This window comes from Dryobates pubescens, chromosome 35 (assembly GCF_014839835.1).
Source record: "Dryobates pubescens isolate bDryPub1 chromosome 35, bDryPub1.pri, whole genome shotgun sequence".
Classification (NCBI taxonomy): Eukaryota; Metazoa; Chordata; class Aves; order Piciformes; family Picidae; genus Dryobates; species Dryobates pubescens.
Window position 1 is genome coordinate 7,985,774 of NC_071646.1, and position 25,307 is coordinate 8,011,080.

The 25,307-nt window shown below is 60.5% G+C and overlaps 1 protein-coding gene across 2 annotated transcripts in view; it reads right to left on the bottom strand.

Annotated features, from left to right (window-relative positions):
- KLHL12 (kelch like family member 12) overlaps nucleotides 1-25,307 on the bottom strand; it is a 34,875-nt gene that overhangs the window by 1,792 nt on the left and 7,776 nt on the right. For both annotated transcript variants that reach the window (XR_008463023.1, XM_054176356.1), the window contains 9 exons: nucleotides 23,984-24,137; nucleotides 21,989-22,206; nucleotides 15,681-15,830; nucleotides 12,259-12,373; nucleotides 9,666-9,772; nucleotides 7,905-8,100; nucleotides 5,899-6,057; nucleotides 4,805-4,903; nucleotides 542-728 (listed from right to left, as the gene is read on the bottom strand). Coding sequence is in view for 1 of the 2 variants with exons in the window: in XM_054176356.1 (XP_054032331.1) it covers nucleotides 542-728; nucleotides 4,805-4,903; nucleotides 5,899-6,057; nucleotides 7,905-8,100; nucleotides 9,666-9,772; nucleotides 12,259-12,373; nucleotides 15,681-15,830; nucleotides 21,989-22,206; nucleotides 23,984-24,137 (1,385 nt within the window). In the remaining variant the exon portion in view is untranslated. The remainder of the gene's footprint in view (nucleotides 1-541; nucleotides 729-4,804; nucleotides 4,904-5,898; nucleotides 6,058-7,904; nucleotides 8,101-9,665; nucleotides 9,773-12,258; nucleotides 12,374-15,680; nucleotides 15,831-21,988; nucleotides 22,207-23,983; nucleotides 24,138-25,307) is intronic.

Here is a 25,307-nt window from a genome sequence, read left to right on the forward strand (position 1 = left end):
AAGAGCAGCATCCTCACCTCAGCACCCTCAGACTGGAACACGCTGCAGAAGCCACCTCCCTGGCACGCTGGCACCTCTCAGAGGGAAAAGATTCTAGCTTCTATCTGTGGTTGGGTTTTATTGGTTAAGTGACTCCTAACAAAGAGCACAGAAACAGCCACTCTGAGCTACAGAGAGGCCTGCAGGGGTCAGGGCTGCCGGGGACTTCTGCTCCTGTCAGTTAGCTCCTTCTGGTCAGGGCTTCAGCGCAGAGATGCTGCTGGGGAGACCTCAGCACTGCTGTTAGCTGCTTCCCCTGTTAAGGGCTTCTGGGACTCCTGCTGTTAAGGACACTCTGGGACTCTGCAGTGCTGGGGATGCTACAACACAGCACTAAGGAACTTCCGGGAGGGCTTCCGAGACTCCCTGAGGCCTGGCAGGCTGCGGCCGTACGGCCGGGGGCTCCCGCCTCACCCAGCGCCCGCCGCGGCGGGGGCACGGCAGGTGGCGGCCCTGGGCTGCCAGCCACGCGGGGCAGCGGGGCAGCGGGCCGGGCCCTCACCCCGCGATGGCGTAGAGCCTGCCCCGCAGCACCGTGGCGCCCACGTAGCAGCGCGGGGTCGTCATGCTGGTGACCGCGGTCCAGGAGTCGGTGCGGATGTTGTAGGCCTCCACGGAGGAGAGGTGAGCGGTGCCGTCGAAGCCGCCCACCACGTAGATGTGGTCGTTCAGCAGCGCCACGCCGGCCCCTGCGGGGAGAGCAGAGGGCAGCCAGGCTGTCAGCGGGGCCCGGGGCTGGCTGCGGGCACCCGGCGAGGCCTGAGCCTCCTCAGGACGTTCTCTGTGCTTGCACCTCCCCCACAGCGGCTGGCACGGCCTGCTGCCTGCTGCTGCTGCCGGCTGCTGCTGCCTGCTGCTGCTGCCTGCTGCTGTCGGCTGCTGCTGCCTGCTGCTGCCGGCTGCTGCTGCCTGCTGGCTGCTGCTGCCTGCTGCTGCTGCCTGCTGTCGGCTGCTGCTGCCTGCTGCCTGCTGCCGGCTGCTGCTGCCTGCTGCTGCCTGCTGTCGGCTGCTGCTGCCTGCTGCCTGCTGCCGGCTGCTGCTGCCTGCTGCTGGCTGCTGCCGGCTGCTGCTGCCTGCTGCCGGCTGCTGCTGCCTGCTGCCGGCTGCTGCTGCCTGCTGCTGCTGCCTGCTGTCGGCTGCTGCTGCCTGCTGTCGGCTGCTGCTGCCTGCTGCCGGCTGCTGCTGCCTGCTGCCTGCTGTTGGCTGCTGCTGCCTGCTGCCTGCTGCCTGCTGCCTGCTGCCGGCTGCTGCTGCCTGCTGCTGCCTGCTGCTGCCTGCTGCTGGCTGCCAGACAGGGCAGAGAACCTGCCGGCACCAAGCGCTGCTCAGGCCTGGCAAAGGGGCACCGAGCAGCACTGCAGCATGGGGCAGATGTTCACCTGGCTGAGAGGGCTCCTGAGCAGCACCAGCTGCCTGGCACCGTCACCACCGAGAGGTTCCTCTGCTGGTTCTGGCTCCCTGGGCTCACCCAGCCCCTGCTGCTGCTCCCTGGGCTCACCCAGCCCCTGCTGCTGCTCCCTGGGCTCACCCAGCCCCTGCTGCTGCTCCCTGGGCTCACCCAGCCCCTGCTGCTGCTCCCTGGGCTCACCCAGCCCCTGCTGCTGCTCCCTGGGAAGCTGGAGCAGAGATGTCTTTGAGGGTGCTGCTGGGAGGCAGCGCAAGCAGCAGTGGTGTCCCCTGCTCGGTCACAGCCATTCTCACCAGCAGGCAGCTGGCCCAGCTGGGAGCTTCTGGCAGCAGCAGCAAATAAACCTCTGCCAGCCTCTGCTCCTCACCAGGTGAAGCACCAAAGAGCACAGCAGGTAAGAGTGCAGGTGGTGGCTCCAGGTGCTCCTGCCAGCAGCTGCTGTCTGGGGCTGTACCTGCACCTGCCAGGCTGCTGCCAGCAGCAGGGAACTGCTGTGCTGATGAACATCCTGCAGGAAAGGAGCCTGCAGCTCCTGGGTGCTGATCTGCTTCCTCTACAAACTCACAAGAGACTTTCCAAGAGCCTTTACTAAACTCAGAGCCCTTCTGCTCCCTTCAGTGCAGCCTCTCTTGCACTGTCTTGCTCAGGGCATAAAGCAGCTGGGAACAGCCAGGCTGCCCCAATGGCCTCTCTGGCTGCTTCAGTGAGGAAGACTTTGGTCAGACCAAGGCCTCATCAGGAAAGCTGGGTCTAGGCCAAGGTTGCTGACCTGTGGTCTACCTCCAGAACTGCTCCAAGAGAAAGAAACAAGGAAGAGAATATGTCTCAATAAAGAGAAGGTTAGTGCCAGTCCTGATCCTGCTCTGCATGCAGCCAGCTCCAGAGACTCTCAGAGCCTTGCAGCAGAAGTCCAACAGTGTCCAAGGTGTCACAGAACATAAGGAGGCTTCCAGTACCTGAAGGGCCTACAAGAAGGATAGACAGAGACTGTTCCCAAAGGCCTTCAGGGACAGGCCCAGGGGCAATGGCTTCAAGCAGAGCAGAGCAGATTGAGATTGGATGTGAGGAACAAGTTCTGAACCAGGAGGCTGCTGGAACACTGCAGCAGGCTGCCCAGGGTTGGGGCCCATCCCTGGAGATATTCCAGGTGAGGCTGGACAGGGCTCTGGGCAGCCTGATCCAGTGGAGGATGTCCCTGCTGAGTGCAGGGGGTTGGGCTGGGTGAGCTCTGGGGGTCCCTTCCAGCCCAGAGCATTCTGTGATTCTCTGAGTTGGAAGTGACCTCTGGAGGTCATCCAACCCCCTGCCAAGGCAGAGTCACCCAGGGCAGGTCACCCAGGAACACACCCAGGTCAGCAGGACAGATGGACTGGAACTAAAGAGCAGGAGGGAGTGCAGCTGCTGGCTGAGCTGTCCGTGGCTGGGGCTGTCAGCAGCACAGAATGGCAGCAAGAATGAACAGCAGCAATGAGCCCTGGGGGCAAGAGGCCAAGGGGCTCCTGGGCTGCATTCAGCAGAGTGTGGCCAGCAGGGCCAGGGAGCTTCTGCTCCCCCTCTGCTCTGCCCTGCTGAGACCTCACCTGGAACATTGCATCCAGCTCTGGGCTCCCCAGCTCAGGAGGGACAGGGACCTGCTGGAGAGGGTCAAAGGGAGGCTGCAAGGATGCTGAAGGGACCTTGAGCACTGCCTGGGGAGGAGAGGCTGAGAGCCCTGGGGCTGTTCAGTCTGCAGAGGAGAAGGCTGAGAGGGAGCTGATCAATGCCTATCAATAGCTGAGGGCTGGGGGTCAGGAAGGAAGGGACAGGACCAGGCTCTGCTCACTGTGCCCTGGGATAGGACAAGAGGCAATGGATGGAAACTGCAGCACAGGAGGTTGCAGCTCAGCATGAGGAGGAACTTCTGCACTGGGAGGCTCCCAGAGCCCTGGAGCAGGCTGCCCAGGGGGGTTGTGGAGTCTCCTGCTCTGGAGCCTTTCCAGCCCTGTCTGGATGTGTTCTGTGTGCCCTGTGCTGGATTCTCTGCTCCTGCTCTGGCAGGGGCTTGGACTGGAAGATCTCCAGAGGTCCCTTCCAACCCCTGACCTCTGTGACCTGTGAAAAGCTTGGACCAAGGAATGTCCTAGGGTACAGCTCTGTTCCAGATCTCAGTGCTCCAGGTCACAGCCCTGAGGAAGGGACCATTGACAGAGCCCTGGGCAAAGCTGTCCCCATCCTCCAGCTTCCTGGAGATCCATGGCAGGGCCTGCAGGCTGCCTCTGACACAGCAAACCCCAGGGGCTTCCTCCTGTGTTTGAAGGCTGGGGTCCTCCTGGGTCTGGAAAGCAACCAAGTTCTAAATCCAATCCTTTCCTGGCAGCTGGGAAATGCTCTCCAGCCCACACTTCACAGCAAGAGGCCTCTCACAGCAGTGATGTTTAGCATTTGAATGATTTCATATCTAAAGCTTGGGGGCTTGGTGCCACTGCAGGAAAGCTGAAATGCTTCAGGAACAGAGAGCAGCCTGAACTGGTACCCAGCACTGCTGCCTCCAAAGAACACAGCTCCAGAGGAGCAGCAGGCAGTGCTGCCTGGGCTGACTGCAAAGGGCACTTAGGGCAAGGGCAAGAACAGAAGCAGCTTCAGAAGGGCTCCAGAAGAGCCTCTAAGTGCAGCAGAGCCACTCCAGTGAGAGCCACAGAGCTGTGCAGCACTGAGCCACAGGTGGCTGAGCAGGGCCACAGCTGCTGGGCAGCACAGCCAGGAAGGGCTGGGGCAGGTGGCCTGAGGTGCAGAGCACACAGGAGCTGCAGGAGCTCCACAGGGACTCCTTGGAGAAAGGAGGAGAGCTGAGACAGGAAGATGCTTCAAAAGGAGGATGGAAGGTGTGCTCTTCTCCAAGGTGCAGCTGCCAAAGCTAAAGCTCAGCTCAATGGCAAGGGGCTGGCAGGGGATAACCAATCTGCTTCATTACCATCCTTCAAGTCATTAGCTAAGGCTGCTGCAGTGTGACCCTGCTCTGGCAGTGCTGCTCTGCTCTCCTGCTGCCCCCAGGGCTGAGCTGAGGAGAGGAGCAGCCTGCAGGAGCCTTTGCAGTGCCCTTGCAGCTGACTTAGCAGTGTCCCAATGTCTTGCACCATGGGCTGCACTCTGTGCTTCCAGGCCAGGCATAGAGTCCCTCTCCCTCCCTGTCACCTACACACACCTTAGTATGGGGTGGGGACACCAGGCCCTTGGGAGTTCAGTCAGCATGTCCTAAATTCCCCCTTCTCAAAGCCAAAGCAGCTGCAGGGGTAAGGCTCCAGCCCCAGGGCAGAGCAAGCCAGCAGTGGCTGCTTCCCCAGCACAGCCCAATCCCCTCTGAGCTCTATGGGCTCTCACCTGAGCGCTTGGTGGCCATGGGGGTGACATTTGTCCAGTGTCCTGTGTGGGGATCATACCTCTCCACAGAGTTCAGAATGTTCAGCCCATCATAGCCACCTGAAACAAAGCACAGGAGCAAGCCTTGGGACTTCTGGAACACAGCTGCTGTGCAGAGCAGGCACAGCCTGGCTCAGCCCTAGCACAGCCTGGCTCAGCCCTAGCACAGCCTGGCTCAGCCCTAGCACAGCCTGGCTCAGCCCTAGCACAGCCTGGCTCAGCAGCTGGCAGCACACAGAGCATCTCTGCAGCAAGCTGAGCCAGAGCAAGCTCTGCCCCTGCACTGCCCAGGCCATCCCCTCTGCAAACCAGCACAGCCAGGCTGGCACAGCACTGCTGCACACAGCTGATGCCCATCTTGTGCTGCCCTGCTAAAGCAGCTGTGCAGCTCCCAGCCCTGGCACTGGCTCAGGCTGTGTGCTGCAGCCCAGCTGATGCTAAGAAGCCACAAGTGTGGGCTGGGAGGTCTCAGAGCTGTTTCATGAGAGGATGCCAGGAAACCTCATTGTGCAGCTGCAGCAGAGCAGTGTGCTGGCATCTGCCCTGGGAGATGAGTGAGGAAGAGGACTTTGGCAGATGGAAGTGAAACCCTCAGACCATCTGTGAGTGCCCAGAACAGGACTGCAGCAGATGTGGGCACAGTGCTGTGCTGTTCTTCTCTGGGCCCCAGAAGGTGCATCTCCAGAACAAGCTCACTGAAGCCTTCAGTGATTGGCCTGGGGCTGTGAGATGAGTGCTAGAGGAGGGACCTGGGAGGGCTCAGGAGATGTTTCTGGAGCCAGCAGAGGCAGCCTCTGCCCTGCAGCTACCTGCCTCACCTCTGGGGTGTTTCAGCACTGCCCAGTCCCCACAGAGCTCATCCCTGCTGCTTCAGCCATGCCCCCACCGCTGGCTGATCTGCCCAGCTCGCTCCTGGCAGCACTCCCTGCAGCAGCTCCAGCCCAAGCCGTGGTGGTGGCAGTGGTGCCCAGTGCCCGCTGAGGTTAAGCTCCTAACCTGGATGTGAAAGGGTTGGCTGTCCCTGCAGAGTGCCCAGAGGTGCCAGGGGTACCTACCAAGGCAGTAGATGACTCCATTGGCCACCACCAGCCCTGCTCCTTCCCGTGCTGTCTGCATGTCCCCCAGCATGCTCCACTGGTCGATGTTGGGGTCGTACCGCTCCATGCTGGTGTGCCGCCGGCTGCCGTCGAAGCCTCCGGAGACGTAGATCATGTCTGCAGGGAGACACAGCCTGCACTCAGCCAGCCAGGCCCCAGGAGCAAGAAGGCTCCCACAGGAGGGGCAAACCTACACCATGGGCTGCAAGACACAGGAGCTGCCATGGACCGTGGCTGCCTGCGTTCACCCCCACAGACCCCCCCCAGCAGCCCTGCTGGCCCTCAGCTCTGCTGCCTGCTGAGGTCAAAGAGAACTTGCACACCCCAGGTCTTCTTCCCATGCTGCAGAGCCTGAACCACTGCCATGGCCAAACCCTGCCTGTCAGCAGCCTCACATCAGCACCAGCCCAGGGCAGATGCTTACAGGGCCCAAACACACAGGCGGCAAAAGGGAAGAAACCCAAAAGACAGACCTGGGGCAGCAAGGGACAGGTTGAATATGAGCCAGCAGTGCCCAGGTGGCCAAGAGAGCCAAAGGCCTCCTGGCTGGGATCAGCAATGCTGTGCCCAGCAGGAGCAGGGAGGGGATTGTCCCTCTGTGCCTGGCACTGCTGAGCCCACACCTGGAGAGCTGTGTCCAGCTCTGGGCACCTCCACACAAGAGGGAGGTGGAGGTGCTGGAGCCAGGGCAGAGGAGGGCAAGGAAGGGAAGGGCCTGGAGAGTAAATCTTGTGAGGAGCAACTGAAGGAGCTGGGGATGGTTAGTGTGAGGAAGAGGAGGCTGAGGGGAGACCTCACTGCTCTCTGCAGCTGCCTGGAAGGAGGCTGTGGAGAGGTTGGTGCTGGTCTCTTCTCACAGGTCATCAGTGACAGAAGAAGAGGCAATGGCCTCAAGCTGCAGCAGGGCAGGGCTAGGCTGGACATCAGGAGTGCTCAGACACTGGCACAGGCTGCCCAGGGAGGTGGAGTCCCCAACCCTGGAGGTGTTTGAGGGTCGTTTGGATGTGGTGCCTGGGGGTATGGCTCAGGGGTGAACCCTGCAGAGCAGGGTCAGTGGTTGGACTTGGTGGCCCCAGGGGTCCTTTCCAAGCTGAATGACTCTGTGATTCTGTGATCATGGGACAGGCCTGGGCCACCAAGGGACTGCTCTTATCTTGGGAACCCAATTCAGGCAGTACCTTCCCAAAGCTGACAGCCTCCAAGCAGAGCTCCACTCCCACAGCTGCACAGTCTGGCTGGGCAACAGCTAACCACTGTTACTTATTAAGAAGATATTCTACCACAGGCACTGCAGCACAGACTCCTCACTGCAGTCTCTGCTGTTCTAATGGCCGCAAAACTTCTCTCACCTCCACCCCAACTCTTTCCTGGACTGCTCACAACCACACTCAATTCTTACCCTGCCCACTTCCCTCTCGTGCCAAGCTATGCTCGTAGAGAACAGCCCTGTCCCCTCCTGCCCTCTGCTCTGCCAGCATGAGCAAGCTGATGCGTTCTGCTGTGCTCAGTGGCTTCCTTCCTTCAGGCCTGCCCCAGGAACCCTTCTCTGCAGGTGCTCATTTCAGCCTCTCCCCAGTGCTGCACTCAGTGCCCTGTGCTCAGTCCTTGCCCCGAGAGCTTCCCCCTCCGCAGCCCCTCTCCCCCCTCTGTTGGGGTGCAGCAGAGGCAGAGCTCCTCTCAGGGTGCCTGTGGGAGCTTTCCATCCCCGGCCCCCGCCGCTGAGCAGGCAGAATGCCTCAGGCTGCCCTCCCCGCTCGGGGCCATCCCACACGGCGGGGAGCAGCCCAGGCCAGCAGTGGCCCAGGCCAGCCCAGGCGGGCAGCAGCCCAGGCCAGCCCAGGTGGGCAGCAGCCCAGGCCAGCCCAGGCGGGCAGCAGCCCAGGCGGGCAGCGGCCCAGGCCAGCAGCAGCCCAGGCCAGCAGCAGCCCAGGCGGGCAGCGGCCCAGGCGGGCAGCGGCAGCTACCTCCCAGGGTGGTGGCTCCGGCCAGGCCTCTGCGCACGTTCATGGGCGCCACGGAGTACCAGATGCCGTCCTCGTCCGAGGTGTAGTCCAGGCACTCGACGGAGCTGAGGCGCGAGCGGCCGTCGTAGCCCCCGATGACGTAGATGCGGTCGTGCAGCGAGACCGTGGCCACGTAGCGCCGCTTGCGCGTGATGCTCTGCGGGCACAGCACGCGGCTCAGGGGCGCGGCACCGGGCGGGGCACCGGGCGGGGCACCGGGCGCGGCCCCTCCGCTCTCCCCGCCGCGGAGCAGCTCCGCGGGGACGGCCCTGGGAGTGCCGCCGGGCAGCAAGTTCTGCGTGGGACAGCAACGCGCCCTGGGGGCCCAGAGAGCCAATGGGGTCCTGGGGGGCAGCTAGGGAGGTTCTGCTCCCCCTCTGCCCTGCCCTGCTGAGACCACAGCTGCAATCCTGTGCCCAGTTCTGGGCTCCCCAGCTCAAGAGAGACAGAGACCTGCGGGGGAGAGCCCAAGGGAGAGCCACAAGGATGCTTAGGGGACTTGAGCATCTCCCCTGTGAAGAGACTGAGGGCCCTGGGGCTGCTGAGTCTGGAGAAGGCTGAGAGGGATCTGATCAATGTCTGTCCATAGCTGAGGGCTGGGGATCGAGTGGAAGGAGCCAATCTCTTTCTGGTGGCCCAATGGACAAGGACCAATGGCTACAAACTTGAACACAGAAGGTTTCAGCTCAACATGAGGAGAAACTTCTTCACAATGAGGGTGACAGAGCCCTGGAGCAGGCTGCCCAGAGAGGTTGTGGAGTCTCCTCTGGAGATTTCCAAACCCACCTGGATGCATTCCTGTGAGGACTCCCCTGGGTGATGCTGCTCTGGCAGCAGGGCTGGACTGGATGATCTCTGGGAGGCCCTTCCAACCTCTACTACTCTGTGATTCTGTGAGGTGCTCTCCTGTCCCCTTTGGCTGCTCCCTGAGGAAATGGCCTCCCCAGCAGGGAGCAAACAGCACTATGGACTCAAATGACTGCGGCCTAACAACTGCCTCTGCCTCCCTCTGCCTCCCCTTGCTTTGATCTCTCCTTGTGGCCAGGTCTGTTTGCACTGCAGTGTTTGGCATTCAGTGTCATCTATCTTGTGCTGCACCCCGGAGCTTTGTGAGCCTCCCACTGGCTCCCTGCAGAGACTCTGAAGGGGAAAATGAAGAGATTTAGCATATTTCATGAAGCCTCCAAAGAAGAGGGTTTAGGGGCACTAGGTGATCCTGAGTGCTCTGAGTGCTGTTAAAGAAGAGGCAGCTCTCCACCACCTCCCACAGAGAAAGGGGATTTTAACTTTGGGCAGAAATAGTCCTCGGGGCAGGAATTCTGTCTCCCATCATGCTGAGGAACAATGAGAGCAGAATCATGCAGCCCACCTGAAAGCAGAGCTGCTCACACTGTTCCTGCTGACATTTCAGTTCTCATCACTAACCTCAAAGCTTCCCACCCCTTCAGTAAGTAAATCACAGCTCTCCCTCCCACCACAAAGCTGTGGGTCTCTGTAGGCTCAGGAACATGACAACCACCTCTCACACACAGCTCCCTGAGCAGCTCTGCACACACCAAGCAGTTCAAGCTCTCACCACCCAAACCTCAGCAATGCAGGAGAAGGGGAACGTGGCAGGGCTGCAGAGGATCAGTGTTTGCTCACAGCCTGTTCAGCCCAGCAGAGGATCAGTGTTTGCTCACAGCCTGTTCAACCCAGGGGTGGTCAAAACTGGCTCCTTACTGGCAAGAAACTCCACTCCTGAGTCTTGGGGTCGTACTTCTCCACGACGTCGATAGGGGACTGCTGGCTGCCGAAGCCACCGATCACCAGCAGGACCTCGTTAGCTCCTGCGACAGAGAGGGGCAGCAAAGCCACATCAGTCCCTTCACAGCCAAAGGTCACCCCAAGGGAGTCACCAGAGCCCTCCTCAGTGCAACAGGCTGCCTTCCAGTGCCTGCTTTCGTCTCTGCTCTGGAGCAGGCACCACACCTGGCCTGCACCTGGGCTCCTCTGCGGGGAAGGAAAGAGAGAACTCCTGCAGGGTGCCTGGCAGCAGGGCTAAGCCAGGGGCTAGGAGCTGCTCCTCCCTGGACTAGAGGCACTTAGGGAAGACAAGCTGGCTAAGCTAGGTGTGGAGCTGCCTCCTTTTGATCTTCTTTTGCACTCCTTTCATGGTTTTTCCCCAACCTCCTGCCCCCATGAAAGCTGAAGGAGGGGGTGTGGGGGGTGGCTGCTCCCCTGCAGCCTCCCCACAAATTAAGGCCTTCTGCACTTGTTTGCAAGTGACATCCAGACCAGGTGGCTCCTTTGGTCACCACTTCACTGACCAACGAGTCAGGCTGACTGAAGCCTGAAAAATCAGTGCAAGATTTCCCCAGGAACTGTCCCTTGTGTATTTGATTTCAAAGCTGCCTTCCCTCTCCCTTTTCCCCTCTGAGCTGGTCCCTGATTGTTCTTCTTTCCTCTGTTGCTTAGCAGTTACACTTGTGACCTGGAGTTCCCTTGAATGCTGGCTTCCAGCAGCTCCAACAGCAGAGGAGCATCCCCTGAGTCTGTTGGGCCCTTTCTGCAACAGGGAGGTTTGCTCCAGGTCAGACCCCTCCAGCTTTTCACCACAGGAGAAATGAACACCAAGCAACAGAGCTTTAACAAGAGCCTGCCTGCCACAAAGCAAAGCAGCTCAGGGGAAGAAGAATAATGTTAGGAAAAAACCACCCAAAGAACTGCAAAGGATTCACAGAATGCTCCACCAACAGCTTGGGAAGGCTCCCACCCAGCACAGCAGCTGGAAGTGCAACCATGGCAGTCTGTCCCACAGAGGCTCAATAAACAACCTGGAGAGTTGGTAAGTGATGTGTGGCAAGAGCACTGCTCAGAGCAGGTGGCACTGGATCAGCTCAGAAAGGTAGGGCTGAAGGCAGAAGATGAACCTCAGCAGTGAGGTGCAGAGTTTCAGGCTGCACTTTGGTGCTGTGAAGGCTTTCAGCTGAGAACAAACTGAAATGTGTCTGAGCTGAGCTGAGCTGCAGGAAGGAATCCTACAGGAAGGCTGCAGAGGAACTTCTGAGGGTGTCTGAGCCAGGTCAAGGGGGAAGGGTTTGGAGCTGAGGCAGAGCAGGGTTAGACTGGAGCTGAGGAAGTTGTTCTTCAGTGTGAGGCTGCTGAGACTCTGGCACAGGCTGCCCAGGGAGGCTGTGGCTGCCTCCTCCTTGGAGATGCTCAAGGGCACGTTGGGTGAAGCCTGGAGCAACCAAGTCTAGTTGAGAGGTGTCCCTGCCCATGGCAGGGGGGTTGGAGCAGATGAGCTCTGAGGCCCCTTCCAACCTCAGCCACTCTGTGGTTCTTGAAACCAAGGTAGGATGTTGCCACAAACAGAGACAGGCTGTGGCCTGGGCTATGCTGCAGGTCAAATGACATCACAACAGCTCTCCCTTCAGGCCTAAAATGTTTAATCAATGACTGACAAACCTCATTGCCCTCCTCCTTTAGTGGTTAAGCTGCTTCCTGTCCACTAAGACAGTGTGGACAGGAAATGGCCAAAAGGGTTTGTCACAGCAGCAGCACTGGAGGACAAACAGAGAGGTTTGCTTGCAGGAAGAGCAGGCAGTGCTGGCACCCATGGCAGTGCCCTGTCAGTGTGCCTGGGATAAATGTGTGGCAGAGACAGTCCTAAGGGGCTGAGTCTGGAGAGACTGGGCATCAGGAGAGGAGTGGCCACAGTCACCACAAAGTGCACAGCCCTAAGCCAAGCATTTCCCCAGGATCCAGGGACTGTGCTTGGCAGCAGCTACTGAAGCAGAGGAAGAAATCAGCATTTATTTGCCTTAAGATTAGGGAGAAGAGAAAAGCAAAGCACCTCTGAAAGCAGAGGGACCTCTCCATCATCCCTCCTCAAGCCTTCCCCTCTGAGATTCCCTGCTGGAAAGCTCTCTGCACTGTATCACAGCTGCTGCCTCTCACCTTGCAGTTCTTTCTGTTCCTGACACTGACAGCTGCCTTGAGACAGCCAAGAAACTCTTCCCACACTTCTCAGGCAGCTGCATGCTCAGACAAACATATCTGGAGGCACCTACAACTCAGAGAAATGGTTTTATGGTTCCAGCAGAGGCCTGGGATGAAAGGCAACCAACTGTTCTGCACACTGGCACCAGGCAATCGTGCCCTGAGACAGGAGCCCCCCTGCCCCTTGCTCCAGCCCCCTGCACCACGGGCACCGGGCTCAGGAGTTACTGCTGAAGCACTTCAGCACAGGGACAAGGGGCTGGCTGTGGTGGACAACACAACACCTGCCAGGGGCCCAGACCTCCTCAGTGCCCTGGCCTTTGCTGCTCACCCAGACGTGCTCTTGTCCTGGGTCCTTGCATCTGGCTGCGGAGCTCAGGCCGAAGGTGAAACTTCTTCGCTTCGTCCACGAGGTCTCTGCACTGCAGGCTGCAGCGGATGAAGGGCTGAGGGGAAGCAAAAGGCACTGCTGCAAGCAGTCTGCTGGGAGGTGCCTCAGGAGCACTGCCCTAGAGCCAGCCCTCAGCAGTTCACACAGCACAGGAGCCACTGCAGGCTCACTGCACCTGAGGCAATGCGAACAGAGCGCTGCTGGCTCAGGCCTCAGCCCAGCCCTGGCACTGCAGCTCCCACAGACACTGCACTGGACAGCTAAGGAGAAGCCACTTCTGCTGCATTCATGGCAGCAGGAGCACGTGTGGGAAGGGACACACAGCTGATGTCAGCCTGGCTGCAGCTGCCCCACACAGAGAGCTCTGAGCACGCAGCTGCCACCCAAGAGGAAAGAGGGAGCAGTCTGGCTGCTTCTGCTGCCATCACCCCTGGCCACCTGGGGCACGGAGCTGTGGAGACAGCAGATGCAGGCTGCAGAGTGAGAGGCTCTGCAGCCCAAGGACAGCCTCATCTCCTGGCATGATGTGCAACTCCACTCCCTGGCTGAGGACCCAGACTGACCTCCCCTGAGTGCTCAGTGACCTTTGGGCATCTGGTGCTGGGAGCTGCTGCACTGGGATTGACTTGCACAAGCTCTTGCTGCTTGCACAGGAAGGGCAGGGCTCAGGGCACAGGGGGACACACAGGGCCAACACTCTGCTCCCTGTGCTGCCCTGAGATGATGTCCCAGTGGTGTGTGTCACCTGCAGGCTGCAGAGGCCATGCTGTGCAGCAGGAAAGCTCAGCCTTGCCTGCACACCACCCTAGGCTGCTTTGGGAACAGACCTCACTGGTTTGGGACCAGTCCCTTCAGCTTCAAGTGGACCACAACAACCTGGCCAGACAGACTTAGCTCTGGCACAGCTTCACTGCCTGTCAGCTGCTCCTGCTTAACAGCATCTGTAAGCAGCAGCTGCAGCCCAGCAGAGGAATGTTGCTGCCTCAGCCATTTCTCTGTGCATTCAACATGTGTTCAGCTGGAGAGTGACCAGGGCTAGCAACCAGTGCTTACCTCCCCCCCAGCAAACCAGAATGCTGGCTTGAACTGCCCTGTGCCTTCCTGTTGAACCATGCTTGGGGTCAGCATCACTTCCTGGCTGGAATTAACCTTCTGGTGCAGCTCAATTAGCTCTTCCTGCCACCCACAGCTGGGTTTGCCTCTGCAACAACCCAGCCACACAAAGATGATGTGGCTGTGTGATGGCCTCTGGAAGGGACCTCCAAAGCCCATCCAGTCCAAACCCCTGCACTCAGCTGGGTCCAAACCCCTCCACTGGATCAGGTTGCCCAGAGCCCTGTGCAGCCTCACCTTGAATATCTCCAGGGATGGGCCCCAACCTCCTCCCTGGGCAACCTGTTGCAGTGTTCCAGCAGCCTCCTGGTCCAGAACTTGTTCCTAACACCCAGCAGCTGCTGTCCTGCTCATGTACCTCCCAGGGCAATGCTTGCCATCTGGATGCCCAGGGCCTGGCACCCTTGCCATGTGAGCAAAGGCTGCAAGCCTTGAGAAGGCTCTGGGGAGACCTTATTGACATGGACCAGGACATAAAGGGTGGCTGCCAGGAGGGTGGAGACTCCCTTTGTGCAAGGAGTCCCATGGCAGACAGAGGGTGATGGGGACAAGGTAGTGCTGGGGACATTCCTGTTGGACTCCAGAAGAGAGTATTTCCCATGAGGATATCTGGATATTGGAATCAGCTCCCAGGGGAAGCAGTGGAGTCCCCAGAGCTGGAAGGTTTTCAGACTCAGCTTGCCAGGGGGCTGGGCCAGCTCCACCATCACCTAGAAAGGTTGGACCAGATGACCCTTGGGGTCCCTTCCAACTTGGCATTCTGTGACCTGCACCTGACACAGCACCTGGGGAGCCAGCTCCTCACTAGGATTGCACAGCAGCAACCTTCAGCCTAGAGAAGGAGACCTGCTTGTGCTGGTGAGCTGAAAGCAGAGAGCCCTTGTGAGGAACTCTGATGGATGACACCGGAGAGGTGCTCAGAGGAGACAGCAACCAACTGCTCTGGACTGGGCAAGCTGCCAGCTGCCAAACTGACAGCTGGCACAGCAGCTCCTGCTGAGTATGACAGAGGGCTGAGGGAGCTGGGGGTGCTCAGGCTGGAGAGGAGGAGGCTGAGGGAAACCTCCTTGCTCTCTACAGCTCCTTGAAGGGAGGTTGGAGCTGGGAGGGACTCAGCCTCTGCTCCTGGATGTCAAGCAACAGGAGCAGAGCAAATGTTCCAAGCTGCCCCAGGGAGGCTCAGGCTGGGTGTTAGGAAATATTTCTGCCTTGGAAGGGCTCTCAGACATTGGAAGAGGCTGCCCAGGGCAGTGCTGCAGTCTCCATCCCTGGGGGTGTTCAAGCAGTGTGTGGAGCTGGTGCTTAGGGCCATGGTTTGGTGCTGAGCCTGCAGTGCTGGGTGGAGGGTTGGGCTGGAGGAGCTTGGAGGCCTCTTCCACCTGGATGTTTGCTGTGATTCTGTGACTCTGTGTAGGGCACTCAGTGCTCCACAGCCTGAGCAGCAGCAAGCACAGCAGGGAAGGCAGATGGCACAGTGCTGCCAGGACAGCAGAGTGCAGGCAGGGCACAGTCAGGGTCAGGGCACCTCGGTGTCGATGATGTTGGCGATGCAAGGTGGCATCAGCAGAGTGCAGGTAGGGCAGGGTCAGGGGTCATGGTGAGAGCAGGGTCAGGGGCCAGGGTCAGGTCATGGTCTGGGCACCTTGGTGTTGATGGTGTCAGTGATGTAGCATGGTGTCAGCAGAGTGCAGGCAGGGCAGGGGAGCAGAGCAGGGTCAGGGGTCAGGATGGGTTCATGGCAGGGTCAGGGGTCATGGTCAGGGCACCTCAGTGTCGATGATGTCAGTGATGTAGCATGGCGTCAGCAGAGTGCAGGCAGGGCAGGTTCATGGCAGGGGTCAGGGCAGAGTCAGGGGTTGGGGTCAGGGTAGGAGCAGGGGTTGGGGTCAGGGTCATGGTCAGGGCACCTCAGTGTCGATGATGTCAGTGATGTAGCATGGCGTCAGCAGAGTACAGGCAGGGCAGGGGGGTCATGGTCAGGGCAGGTTCATGGCAGGGGTCAGGGCAGGGTCAGGGTAGGGGTCAGGGTACCTCGGTGTCGATGACGTCGGTGATGTAGCGCGGCGTCAGCAGAGTGCAGGCAGAGCAGGGGGGGCAGAGCAGGGGTCAGGGCAGGGGTCAGGGGTCACTGTCAGGGGTCAGGGTACCTCGGTGTCGATGACGTCGGTGATGTAGCGTGGCGTCAGCAGAGTGCAGGCAGAGCAGGGGTCAGGGCAGGGGGCAGGGGTCACTGTCAGGGGTCAGGGTACCTCGGTGTCGATGACGTCGGTGATGTAGCGCGGCGTCAGCAGCGGCATCCGCACGTACTGCAGCAGCTCCGGCAGCGAGGCCTCCCGCTCCTTCTTGGAGTGCTTCACCCAGTTGATCACCGCTTCAAACACCGGCTCCTCCGAGTCCACCTGCAGGGCAGGCAGCACTCAGCAGGCCGCAGGCCGCCGCAGCCCTCGGGGAGCCCAGGCTGAGGGGCACCGCAGCCCTTGGGGAGCTGCAGCCCTCGGGGAGCCCAGGCTGAGAGGCACCGCAGCCCTCGGGGAGCTGCAGCCCTCGGGGAGCCCAGGCTGAGGGGCACCGCAGCCCTCGGGGCGCTGCAGCCCTCGGGGAGCCCAGGCCGGGGGGCACCGCAGCCCTCGGGGAGCTGCAGCCCTCGGGGAGCCCAGGCCGGGGGGCACCGCAGCCCTTGGGGAGCTGCAGCCCTCGGGGAGCCCAGGCCGGGGGGCACCGCAGCCCTCGGGGAGCTGCAGCCCTCGGGGAGCCCAGGCTGGGGGGCACCGCAGCCCTCGGGGCGCTGCAGCTGTCAGGGAGCCCGGGCCGCAGGGCACCGCAGCCCTCGGGGCGCTGCAGCTGTCAGGGAGCCCGGGCCGCAGGGCACCGCAGCCCTCGGGGCGCTGCAGCTGTCAGGGAGCCCGGGCCACGGGGCACTGCAGCCCTTGGGGGCGCCCAGGCCGTGGGGCACCGCAGCCCTCGGGGCGCTGCAGCTGTCAGGGAGCCCGGGCCGCAGGGCACCGCAGCCCTCGGGGCGCTGCAGCTGTCAGGGAGCCCGGGCCGCAGGGCACCGCAGCCCTCAGGGCACCGCAGCCCTCGGGGCGCTCAGGCCACAGCCACTGCTCCCCAGGCAGCGAGGGGGCAGGGTCTGCGCGTGGAGCCTGCTCTGCAGCACCCACCAGCTGCAGCCACAGGCGCCTGGGGCTTGCTCTCATTTTCCTGTGCTTCAGGCAGAGTTTGTTTCCTCCTTGCAGCCGAGCCCAGCCCCCGGCAGCAGGGTCTCAGCCTTGTGGTAGGCAGCAGAGCCCCAGGCTGGGAGCCACCAGCGCTGGGAGAGCGCAGCCCCAGGCAGGGCAGCTCCCTGACTTCCCGGCAGAGCAGGAGCAGGTCCTGCAGCACCATTGAGATGATCAGAACCAAGTTTCCTTCTCGTGGAGCAGTGTCTCCCTCAGCTGCCCTGCAGCCCTGTGCCCAGGCACTGCCCCTGCAGCCCCTGAGCCAGCCTGGGGACACCACAGGGGTTTTATTTCGATGCACATTAAAGAAGCTACAAAGGGCTGGGTGGCAGAGGGGGAACCCCAGGGCTGGTGCTGCTCATCTTCTGCTCTGACCAGTTGACTTCTCTCCCCATTTAGGACTTGCAGAGGTGACAGTGACTAAGCCACCTAAGCCTGATACCTGGAGAGAGCCTCAGGTGCTCTGCATGTCTGGTGAAGAGCTCTGCAATGTGTTATTCAGGGCTGCTTTTCTTTCTCTGCACATCATCAGATCTACCAAAGCAAAGGCAAATCAGGCAGGAACTTACTCTGCCATGAGGTCTGTTAGCTGCTATTCAAGAGGGAGATAAAAGGAGACACTGTCAAAGGGAACCTTCCCACCCAGACATGCCTGGGTCCACTTTGAAGCTCCGTGTGGAGCTGTCTGCTGCAGGCTGTTCTGAAGCAGGGAGCCACAGAGGTTAATTATGTCAGGCAATTCTTCCAAGCCATTGATTTACCTTTGTGTACTTTGAAATGGCCTCCTTCCATCTGAACTAGAGGGAAAGGACAAGCAGGACTCACAAAAAGAGAGCAGAGCACTCCATTGCTCCCAGTGCTCCCCAGCTCCTCCTTCAATGTCCTTCTGCTCCCTCCAGCCTCTCTGACACACCTCCTGCCTCTGCTGGTTTGCTTTGCTGATGAACACTGAGCAACACTAAGCACAGCCTGGCAGTGAGGCCCTGCCATGAGATCCCCTCAGCAGCCAGAGGCCTTGCAGAAGGCCTCCCCCAGCAGCACCTCAGCCCAGCACTGCACAGCCACAGCTGGATTGCCTCCCTCCACCCTCAAGGTGTTCCAAGGAAGCCTCACTGGGTGTCTGCAGGGCCTGAGCCAGTCCTTGCAGCCCACAATGGATTGCACTCTGCCTGTGTGGATCACCTGCTGAGCTTGCTGGGGTCATGCTGAAGCTCCTCCTGACTCCTGTGCAGAACCCTCTGGCAGCACTCACCACAGCCCAATTCAGCTCAAACCCTCACACCATTAAAGCTGTTGCTTGCTAAGCACCAAAGCTTTGCAGCCCTCCTCCACTGCTCACCTTGGCCTGCACCAGGGTCCTTCACTGCTGCTCCCTTGCCTGCTCTCCTCAAGCAGCTCATTAACAGGAGGATGCCAGCTTGGCAGGAGGCCACCTTCAAGGCATGCAGCAGGAATTCTCCTCTGGCTGCCCCTGCACTGGCTCTCCAGGAATGCCTCCAGGTATCACTTACATTGGTTTGCTTCTGAGGGTTCCTGGGAACTCTGCACAGGGATTGCTTCAATCACCTCTGCACTGAAGCAAACACAACTCCATCTCCATAACAAAATCAAGTCCCCTCCCCACTGCCAGGCAACGTTCATCTTACTCATGGGAAATATGGACAAAAGCATTGCACAGCCTCCAGCCACAGCAAACCCTCCAGAAAGCAACCTTCAGGCAGCTAAGCCTGCACAGAGCTCCCTGAAGAGGCAGACTGCCCTGAGCAGCATTCTGCTGTTGCCACAGCACAGGAACCAAATGCCTGGGATGACAAATGCATTCCTCCTGCTGCTCAGCAGCAGGCAAAGGCCTACAAATAGATCTCCAAGTCTTGGGGATATGTCTGAAATGCAGGCACTGAGACAGCCTGGCTGGGAGCCTCTGAAAGCTCCCCAGGGGAAGGAGGAGGCAAGTGGGGCCTCTGCAGAGGGGACTCACTGGGATGGCCTCACTTGTGAGGAACACTGCAGTGACAACAGCTGCTGCCCCATGAGCTGCACAGCACCGAGCAGTGGTGCAGTGACGACAGCTGCTGCCCCATGAGCTGCACAGCACTGAGCAGTGGTGCAGTGACGACAGCTGCTGGCCCATGAGCTGCACAGCACTGAGCAGTGGTGCAGTGACGACAGCTGCTGGCCCAAGAGCTGCTCAGCACTGAGCAGTGGTGCAGTGACGACAGCTGCTGGCCCAGGAGCTGCACAGCACTGCACAGTGGTGCAGTGACGACAGCTGCTGGGCCAGGAGCTGCACAGCACCGAGCAGTGGTGCAGTGACAACAGCTGCTGGCCCATGAGCTGCACAGCACTGAGCAGTGGTGCAGTGACGACAGCTGCTGGGCCAGGAGCTGCACAGCACTGAGCAGTGGTGCAGTGACGACAGCTGCTGGCCCAGGAGCTGCACAGCACTGCACAGTGGTGCAGTGACGACAGCTGCTGGCCCAGGAGCTGCACAGCACTGAGCAGCGGTGCAGTGACGACAGCTGCTGGCCCAGGAGCTGCACAGCACTGAGCAGTGGTGCAGTGACGACAGCTGCTGGGCCAGGAGCTGCACAGCACTGCGCAGTGGTGCAGTGACGACAGCTGCTGCCCCATGAGCTGCACAGCACTGAGCAGCGGTGCAGTGACGACAGCTGCTGGCCCATGAGCTGCACAGCACTGAGCAGTGGTGCAGTGACGACAGCTGCTGGCCCAGGAGCTGCACAGCACTGAGCAGCGGTGCAGTGACGACAGCTGCTGGCCCAGGAGCTGCACAGCACTGAGCAGTGGTGCAGTGACGACAGCTGCTGGGCCAGGAGCTGCACAGCACTGAGCAGTGGTGCAGTGACGACAGCTGCTGGCCCATGAGCTGCACAGCACTGAGCAGTGGTGCAGTGACGACAGCTGCTGCCCCATGAGCTGCACAGCACTGAGCAGCGGTGCAGTGACGACAGCTGCTGGCCCAGGAGCTGCACAGCACTGAGCAGTGGTGCAGTGACGACAGCTGCTGGCCCAGGAGCTGCACAGCACTGAGCAGTGGTGCAGTGACGACAGCTGCTGGCCCAGGAGCTGCACAGCACCGAGCAGTGGTGCAGTGACGACAGCTGCTGGCCCAAGAGCTGCACAGCACTGAGCAGTGGTGCAGTGACGACAGCTGCTGGCCCAGGAGCTGCACAGCACTGCGCAGTGGTGCAGTGACGACAGCTGCTGCCCCATGAGCTGCACAGCACTGAGCAGTGGTGCAGTGACGACAGCTGCTGGCCCGGGAGCTGCACAGCACTGAGCAGTGGTGCAGTGACGACAGCTGCTGGCCCGGGAGCTGCACAGCACCGAGCAGTGGTGCAGTGACAACAGCTGCTGGGCCAGGAGCTGCACAGCACTGCGCAGTGGTGCAGTGACGACAGCTGCTGCCCCAGGAGCTGCACAGCACTGAGCAGTGGTGCAGTGACGACAGCTGCTGGCCCAGGAGCTGCACAGCACTGAGCAGTGGTGCAGTGACGACAGCTGCTGGCCCGGGAGCTGCACAGCACTGAGCAGTGGTGCAGTGACGACAGCTGCTGGCCCAGGAGCTGCACAGCACTGAGCAGTGGTGCAGTGACGACAGCTGCTGGCCCAGGAGCTGCACAGCACTGAGCAGTGGTGCAGTGACGACAGCTGCTGGCCCGGGAGCTGCACAGCACTGAGCAGTGGTGCAGTGACGACAGCTGCTGGCCCGGGAGCTGCACAGCACTGAGCAGTGGTGCAGTGACGACAGCTGCTGGCCCGGGAGCTGCACAGCACCGAGCAGTGGTGCAGTGACGACAGCTGCTGGCCCAGGAGCTGCACAGCACTGCGCAGTGGTGCAGTGACGACAGCTGCTGGCCCAGGAGCTGCACAGCACCGAGCAGTGGTGCAGTGACGACAGCTGCTGGGCCGGGAGCTGCACAGCACTGAGCAGCGGTGCAGTGACGACAGCTGCTGGCCCAGGAGCTGCACAGCACTGCGCAGTGGTGCAGTGACGACAGCTGCTGCCCCATGAGCTGCACAGCACTGAGCAGTGGTGCAGTGACGACAGCTGCTGGCCCATGAGCTGCACAGCACTGCGCAGTGGTGCAGTGACGACAGCTGCTGGCCCAGGAGCTGCACAGCACTGCGCAGTGGTGCAGTGACAACAGCTGCTGGGCCAGGAGCTGCACAGCACTGAGCAGTGGTGCAGTGACGACAGCTGCTGCCCCAGGAGCTGCACAGCACTGCGCAGTGGTGCAGTGACGACAGCTGCTGGCCCAGGAGCTGCACAGCACTGAGCAGTGGTGCAGTGACGACAGCTGCTGCCCCAGGAGCTGCACAGCACTGAGCAGTGGTGCAGTGACGACAGCTGCTGCCCCAGGAGCTGCACAGCACTGAGCAGTGGTGCAGTGACGACAGCTGCTGGCCCAGGAGCTGCACAGCACTGCGCCGTGGTGCAGTGACGACAGCTGCTGCCCCAGGAGCTGCACAGCACTGAGCAGTGGTGCAGTGACGACAGCTGCTGGCCCAGGAGCTGCACAGCACTGAGCAGTGGTGCAGTGACGACAGCTGCTGGCCCAGGAGCTGCACAGCACTGAGCAGTGGTGCAGTGACGACAGCTGCTGGCCCAGGAGCTGCTCAGCACTGAGCAGTGGTGCAGTGACGACAGCTGCTGCCCCAGGAGCTGCACAGCACTGAGCAGTGGTGCAGTGACGACAGCTGCTGGGCCAGGAGCTGCACAGCACTGCACAGTGGTGCAGTGACGACAGCTGCTGGCCCAGGAGCTGCACAGCACTGAGCAGTGGTGCAGTGACGACAGCTGCTGGCCCAGGAGCTGCACAGCACTGCGCAGTGGTGCAGTGACGACAGCTGCTGGGCCAGGAGCTGCACAGCACTGAGCAGTGGTGCAGTGACGACAGCTGCTGGGCCAGGAGCTGCACAGCACTGAGCAGTGGTGCAGTGACGACAGCTGCTGCCCCAGGAGCTGCACAGCACTGAGCAGTGGTGCAGTGACGACAGCTGCTGCCCCATGAGCTGCACAGCACTGAGCAGTGGTGCAGTGACGACAGCTGCTGGCCCAAGAGCTGCACAGCACTGAGCAGTGGTGCAGTGACGACAGCTGCTGGGCCAGGAGCTGCACAGCACTGAGCAGTGGTGCAGTGACGACAGCTGCTGGCCCATGAGCTGCACAGCACTGAGCAGTGGTGCAGTGACCTGTTTGGGATTGCATGGCCAGACAAATGAAAAGGAGCTTCTTGGAAAGGGAATTCCGTGCCGGGAGCTGGGAGGGCCTGGCCTCCGGCAGTGCTCTGCACACCAGGGCCCTCTCCAGCTGTTACCTGAATTTCATCACACTTGATGAGCTTTTCAACCTCTTCTTGATTCAAGAGGATAAACTCTTCATGCTGAACCACCTCTGGGAAGTGTTTCTGGCTGAAGACCTCAGCAGCTTGCATCAGATCCACACAGTTGTGTGTCTCAGCAAAGTCCCTGATGCCCAAACAATTGGATGGATCCAGCTGGCTCTCCAGGAACTCACAGCAAGCTTGCTTCACACCTAGGGAGGATTGGAGTGGTGAGTGAGCACTGCACCTCCTGCCAGGCACCGCTCTGCAAAGGGCCTCAGGAGAGAAAGGGCACAACAGGCAATGCCAACCCCACCCAGCCAGGCTCCAACCACCTCAGAAGCACAGCATGCAGAGAGCTCTTGGAGGGATGTGCAAGCATGAGGCAGCAGACACAAGGGGTTTGGGCTGAGCTGCTTGGGAGAGGCCAAGGGAGGCTACAAGGATGCTGAAGGGACCTGGAGCACTGCCTGGGGAGGAGAGGCTGAGAGCCCTGGGGCTGCTCAGTCTGGAGAGGAGAAGGCTGAGAGGGATCTGATCAATAGCTGAGGGCTGGGGGTCAGGAAGGAAGGGACAGGGCCAGGCTCTGCTCACTGTGCCCTGGGACAGGACAAGGGGCAAAGGATGGAAACTGCAGCACAGGAGGTTCCAGCTCAGCATGAGGAGGAACTTCTGCACTGGGAGGCTCCCAGAGCCCTGGAGCAGGCTGCCCAGAGAGGTTGTGGAGTCTCCTTCCCTGGAGCCTTTACAGCCCTGTCTGGATGTGTTCTGTGTGCCCTGTGCTGGATTCTCTGCTCCTTCTGGCAGGGGTTGGACTGGAAGATCTCCAGAGCCCTGACCTCTGTGCCCTGTGCTCCTGTGAACTCTGGAACTAGGAAAAGACTCCAATGTGAGCTGCACTTCATGGCTCATAAACAAACCCTGCAGGTGCCAGTGGCTGCAGCTGCCTGAACTCTGGATATCCTCTGATGTCTTTCTGATAGTTGCCTGAGATTTGGGATCATTGCCTGGGATGCTCCATAGGTGCTTGTGGAATGACATCAACCAGCTTGTCACCAGCCCAGACAGGGCACATCCAGTGACAGCTCCCCAGGAGCCAGCAGTGCCTCCTGCAGCCCTCAGGCAGCTGTGTGCTGGCTGCAGCCAGAGCAGGGTGGGCAGCAGGGCAGCAGAGGGGATTCTGCCCCTGGGCTCTGCTCTGCTCAGACCTCACCTCCAATCCTGCCTCCAGCTCTGCTGTCCCCAGCAGCAGAAGGACTCAGAGCTGCTGGACAGAGGCCAGAGGAGGCCACAGAGATGCTCCCAGGGCTGCAGCAGCTCTGCTGGGAGCACAGGCTGAGGGAGCTGGGGCTGTGCAGCCTGCAGAGGAGAAGGCTCCAGGGGGACCTCAGAGCTGCCTCCAGGACCTGAAGGGATCCTGCAGGAAGGCTGCAGAGAGACTTTGGCTGAGGGTGTCTGAGCCAGGCCCAGGGGGAAGGGTTTGGAGCTGAGGCAGAGCAGGGACAGAGTGGAGCTGAGGAAGAAGCTCTCCAGTGTGACTCTGGCACAGGCTGCCCAGGGAGGCTGTGGCTGCCTCCTGCCTGGGGGTGTTGAAGGCCAGGCTGGATGAGGCCTTGAGCAGCTGAGCCTGGCTGAGAGGTGTCCCTGCCAGTGGTGGGGAGGTTGGGGCAGAGGAGCTCTGAGGTCCCTTCCACCCTGAGCCATTCTGGGTTCTATGATCTAGGACTGAGCTGCAACATTTCTGTGCTACAGCCACAGCTCCTCTTGGGAAGTCTCAGGCAGAGCCAGAGCAGCCTGGGGCAGGGCACAGCAACCTGGTTTATCAGCTGTTTCCTCCACTCAAGTCAGTTCCTCTAGCAATGAGAGCACAGCACACAAGACAACAGGAGCCTGACATCAGAGCTCAGAGGTCACCCCTCCCACACCCCCCAGGGGCAGACAAAGCAGAGAGCAGCAGTGCTGCCATTTGTGCTGATGCTTGGCAATTACCTTTCAGCTGGAGCAGACAAGCTGCTGGGAGCAGCTCCTGGACGTTCTCCACTGTCACATGAACAGTCTCTGTGTACACAAAGTCCAGCAGGATCTCCATGGTGGAGGCTGTCAGGCCCTGGATATCTACATAGGGTTTGTCTTTCTCTGAGAGCTGTGAATTAGAAGGGAGACAAAGGTTCATTTTGCAGTGAAGTGAGCAAAAAGCCAGCAGAGCTCAGCAGAGTGTTGAGCTGTGACCTGTCAGAGAGTCACAGAGGGTGAGGGGCTGGAGATCACCCAGTCCCAGCCCCTGCCAGGGCAGGGCACCCAGGGCAGGGCACCCAGAACACATCCAGGGGGGGCTGGAAAGGCTCCAGAGGAGACTCCACAGCCTCTCTGGGCAGCCTGCTCCAGGCTCCAGCAGCCTCCCAGGGACAAAGTTTTCCCTCCTGCTCCCCTGGCAGCTGCTCTGCTCCAGCTTGCCCCCAGTGCCCCTTGTGCTGCCCTTGGCCATCCCTGAGCAGAGCCTGGCTCCAGCCCTGCACAGCTTTATCCCCAGCACTGAGGGCAGCCCTCAGGCTGCTCTGCTCCCAGCCCCAGCTCCCTGTGCTGGGTTACCCCATCCTGGGAACCCATCACACTCCCTCAGCTGTGCTCACAGGGAGATGTTTCACTGCTTGCAGCAGCTCTGAGGCTCTGGGATGGACTCTCTCAAGCAGTTCCCTGAGCTCCTTCTTGACCTGAGGGGCCCAGAACTGGACACAATATTCCAGCTGTGGCCTCAGCAGGAGAACCTCTCTGACCTACTCACCACAGTCCTTCTAATCCACCCCAGGATGCCCTTGGCCTTCTTGACCACCAGGGCACATTGCTGGCTCAGGGGCATCCTTCTGGCCACCAGCACCCCCTCCTCCATGCAGCTTTCCAGGCTTTCCCAGAAGGAAGAGTCCAGGAAGCTGCCTGCCTGTGGCATGCTGCAGCCCCCAGCCCAGCCCTCTGCTCTGAAACCAGGCCCAAGAAAAACCTCTCCCAACTGTTCAGCTCCTGAGCCATCCTCCAAGCTTCTGGGGAATAGGTCAGGAAGGTCAGAGGGAAGGCTCCAGGGGGGGAAGGCTGAGCTGGCCCGGGGGGGGGAAGGCTGAAGTGGAGCCTTGGCTTCAACTCCTGTAAGCCCACTGATCACACACACAGCAGTGGTACTTCTACCATCCTGCCCCAACCCCCTGACCATTTTATCACCTCTAAGATCCAGCTTTATGGGCTCATGATTGTTTTGCAAGCAGTGCTCCCTCTCAGCAGTCAGCCTTCAGGAGCTGCACTGAGCTCACAGCTCTGGAGGTAC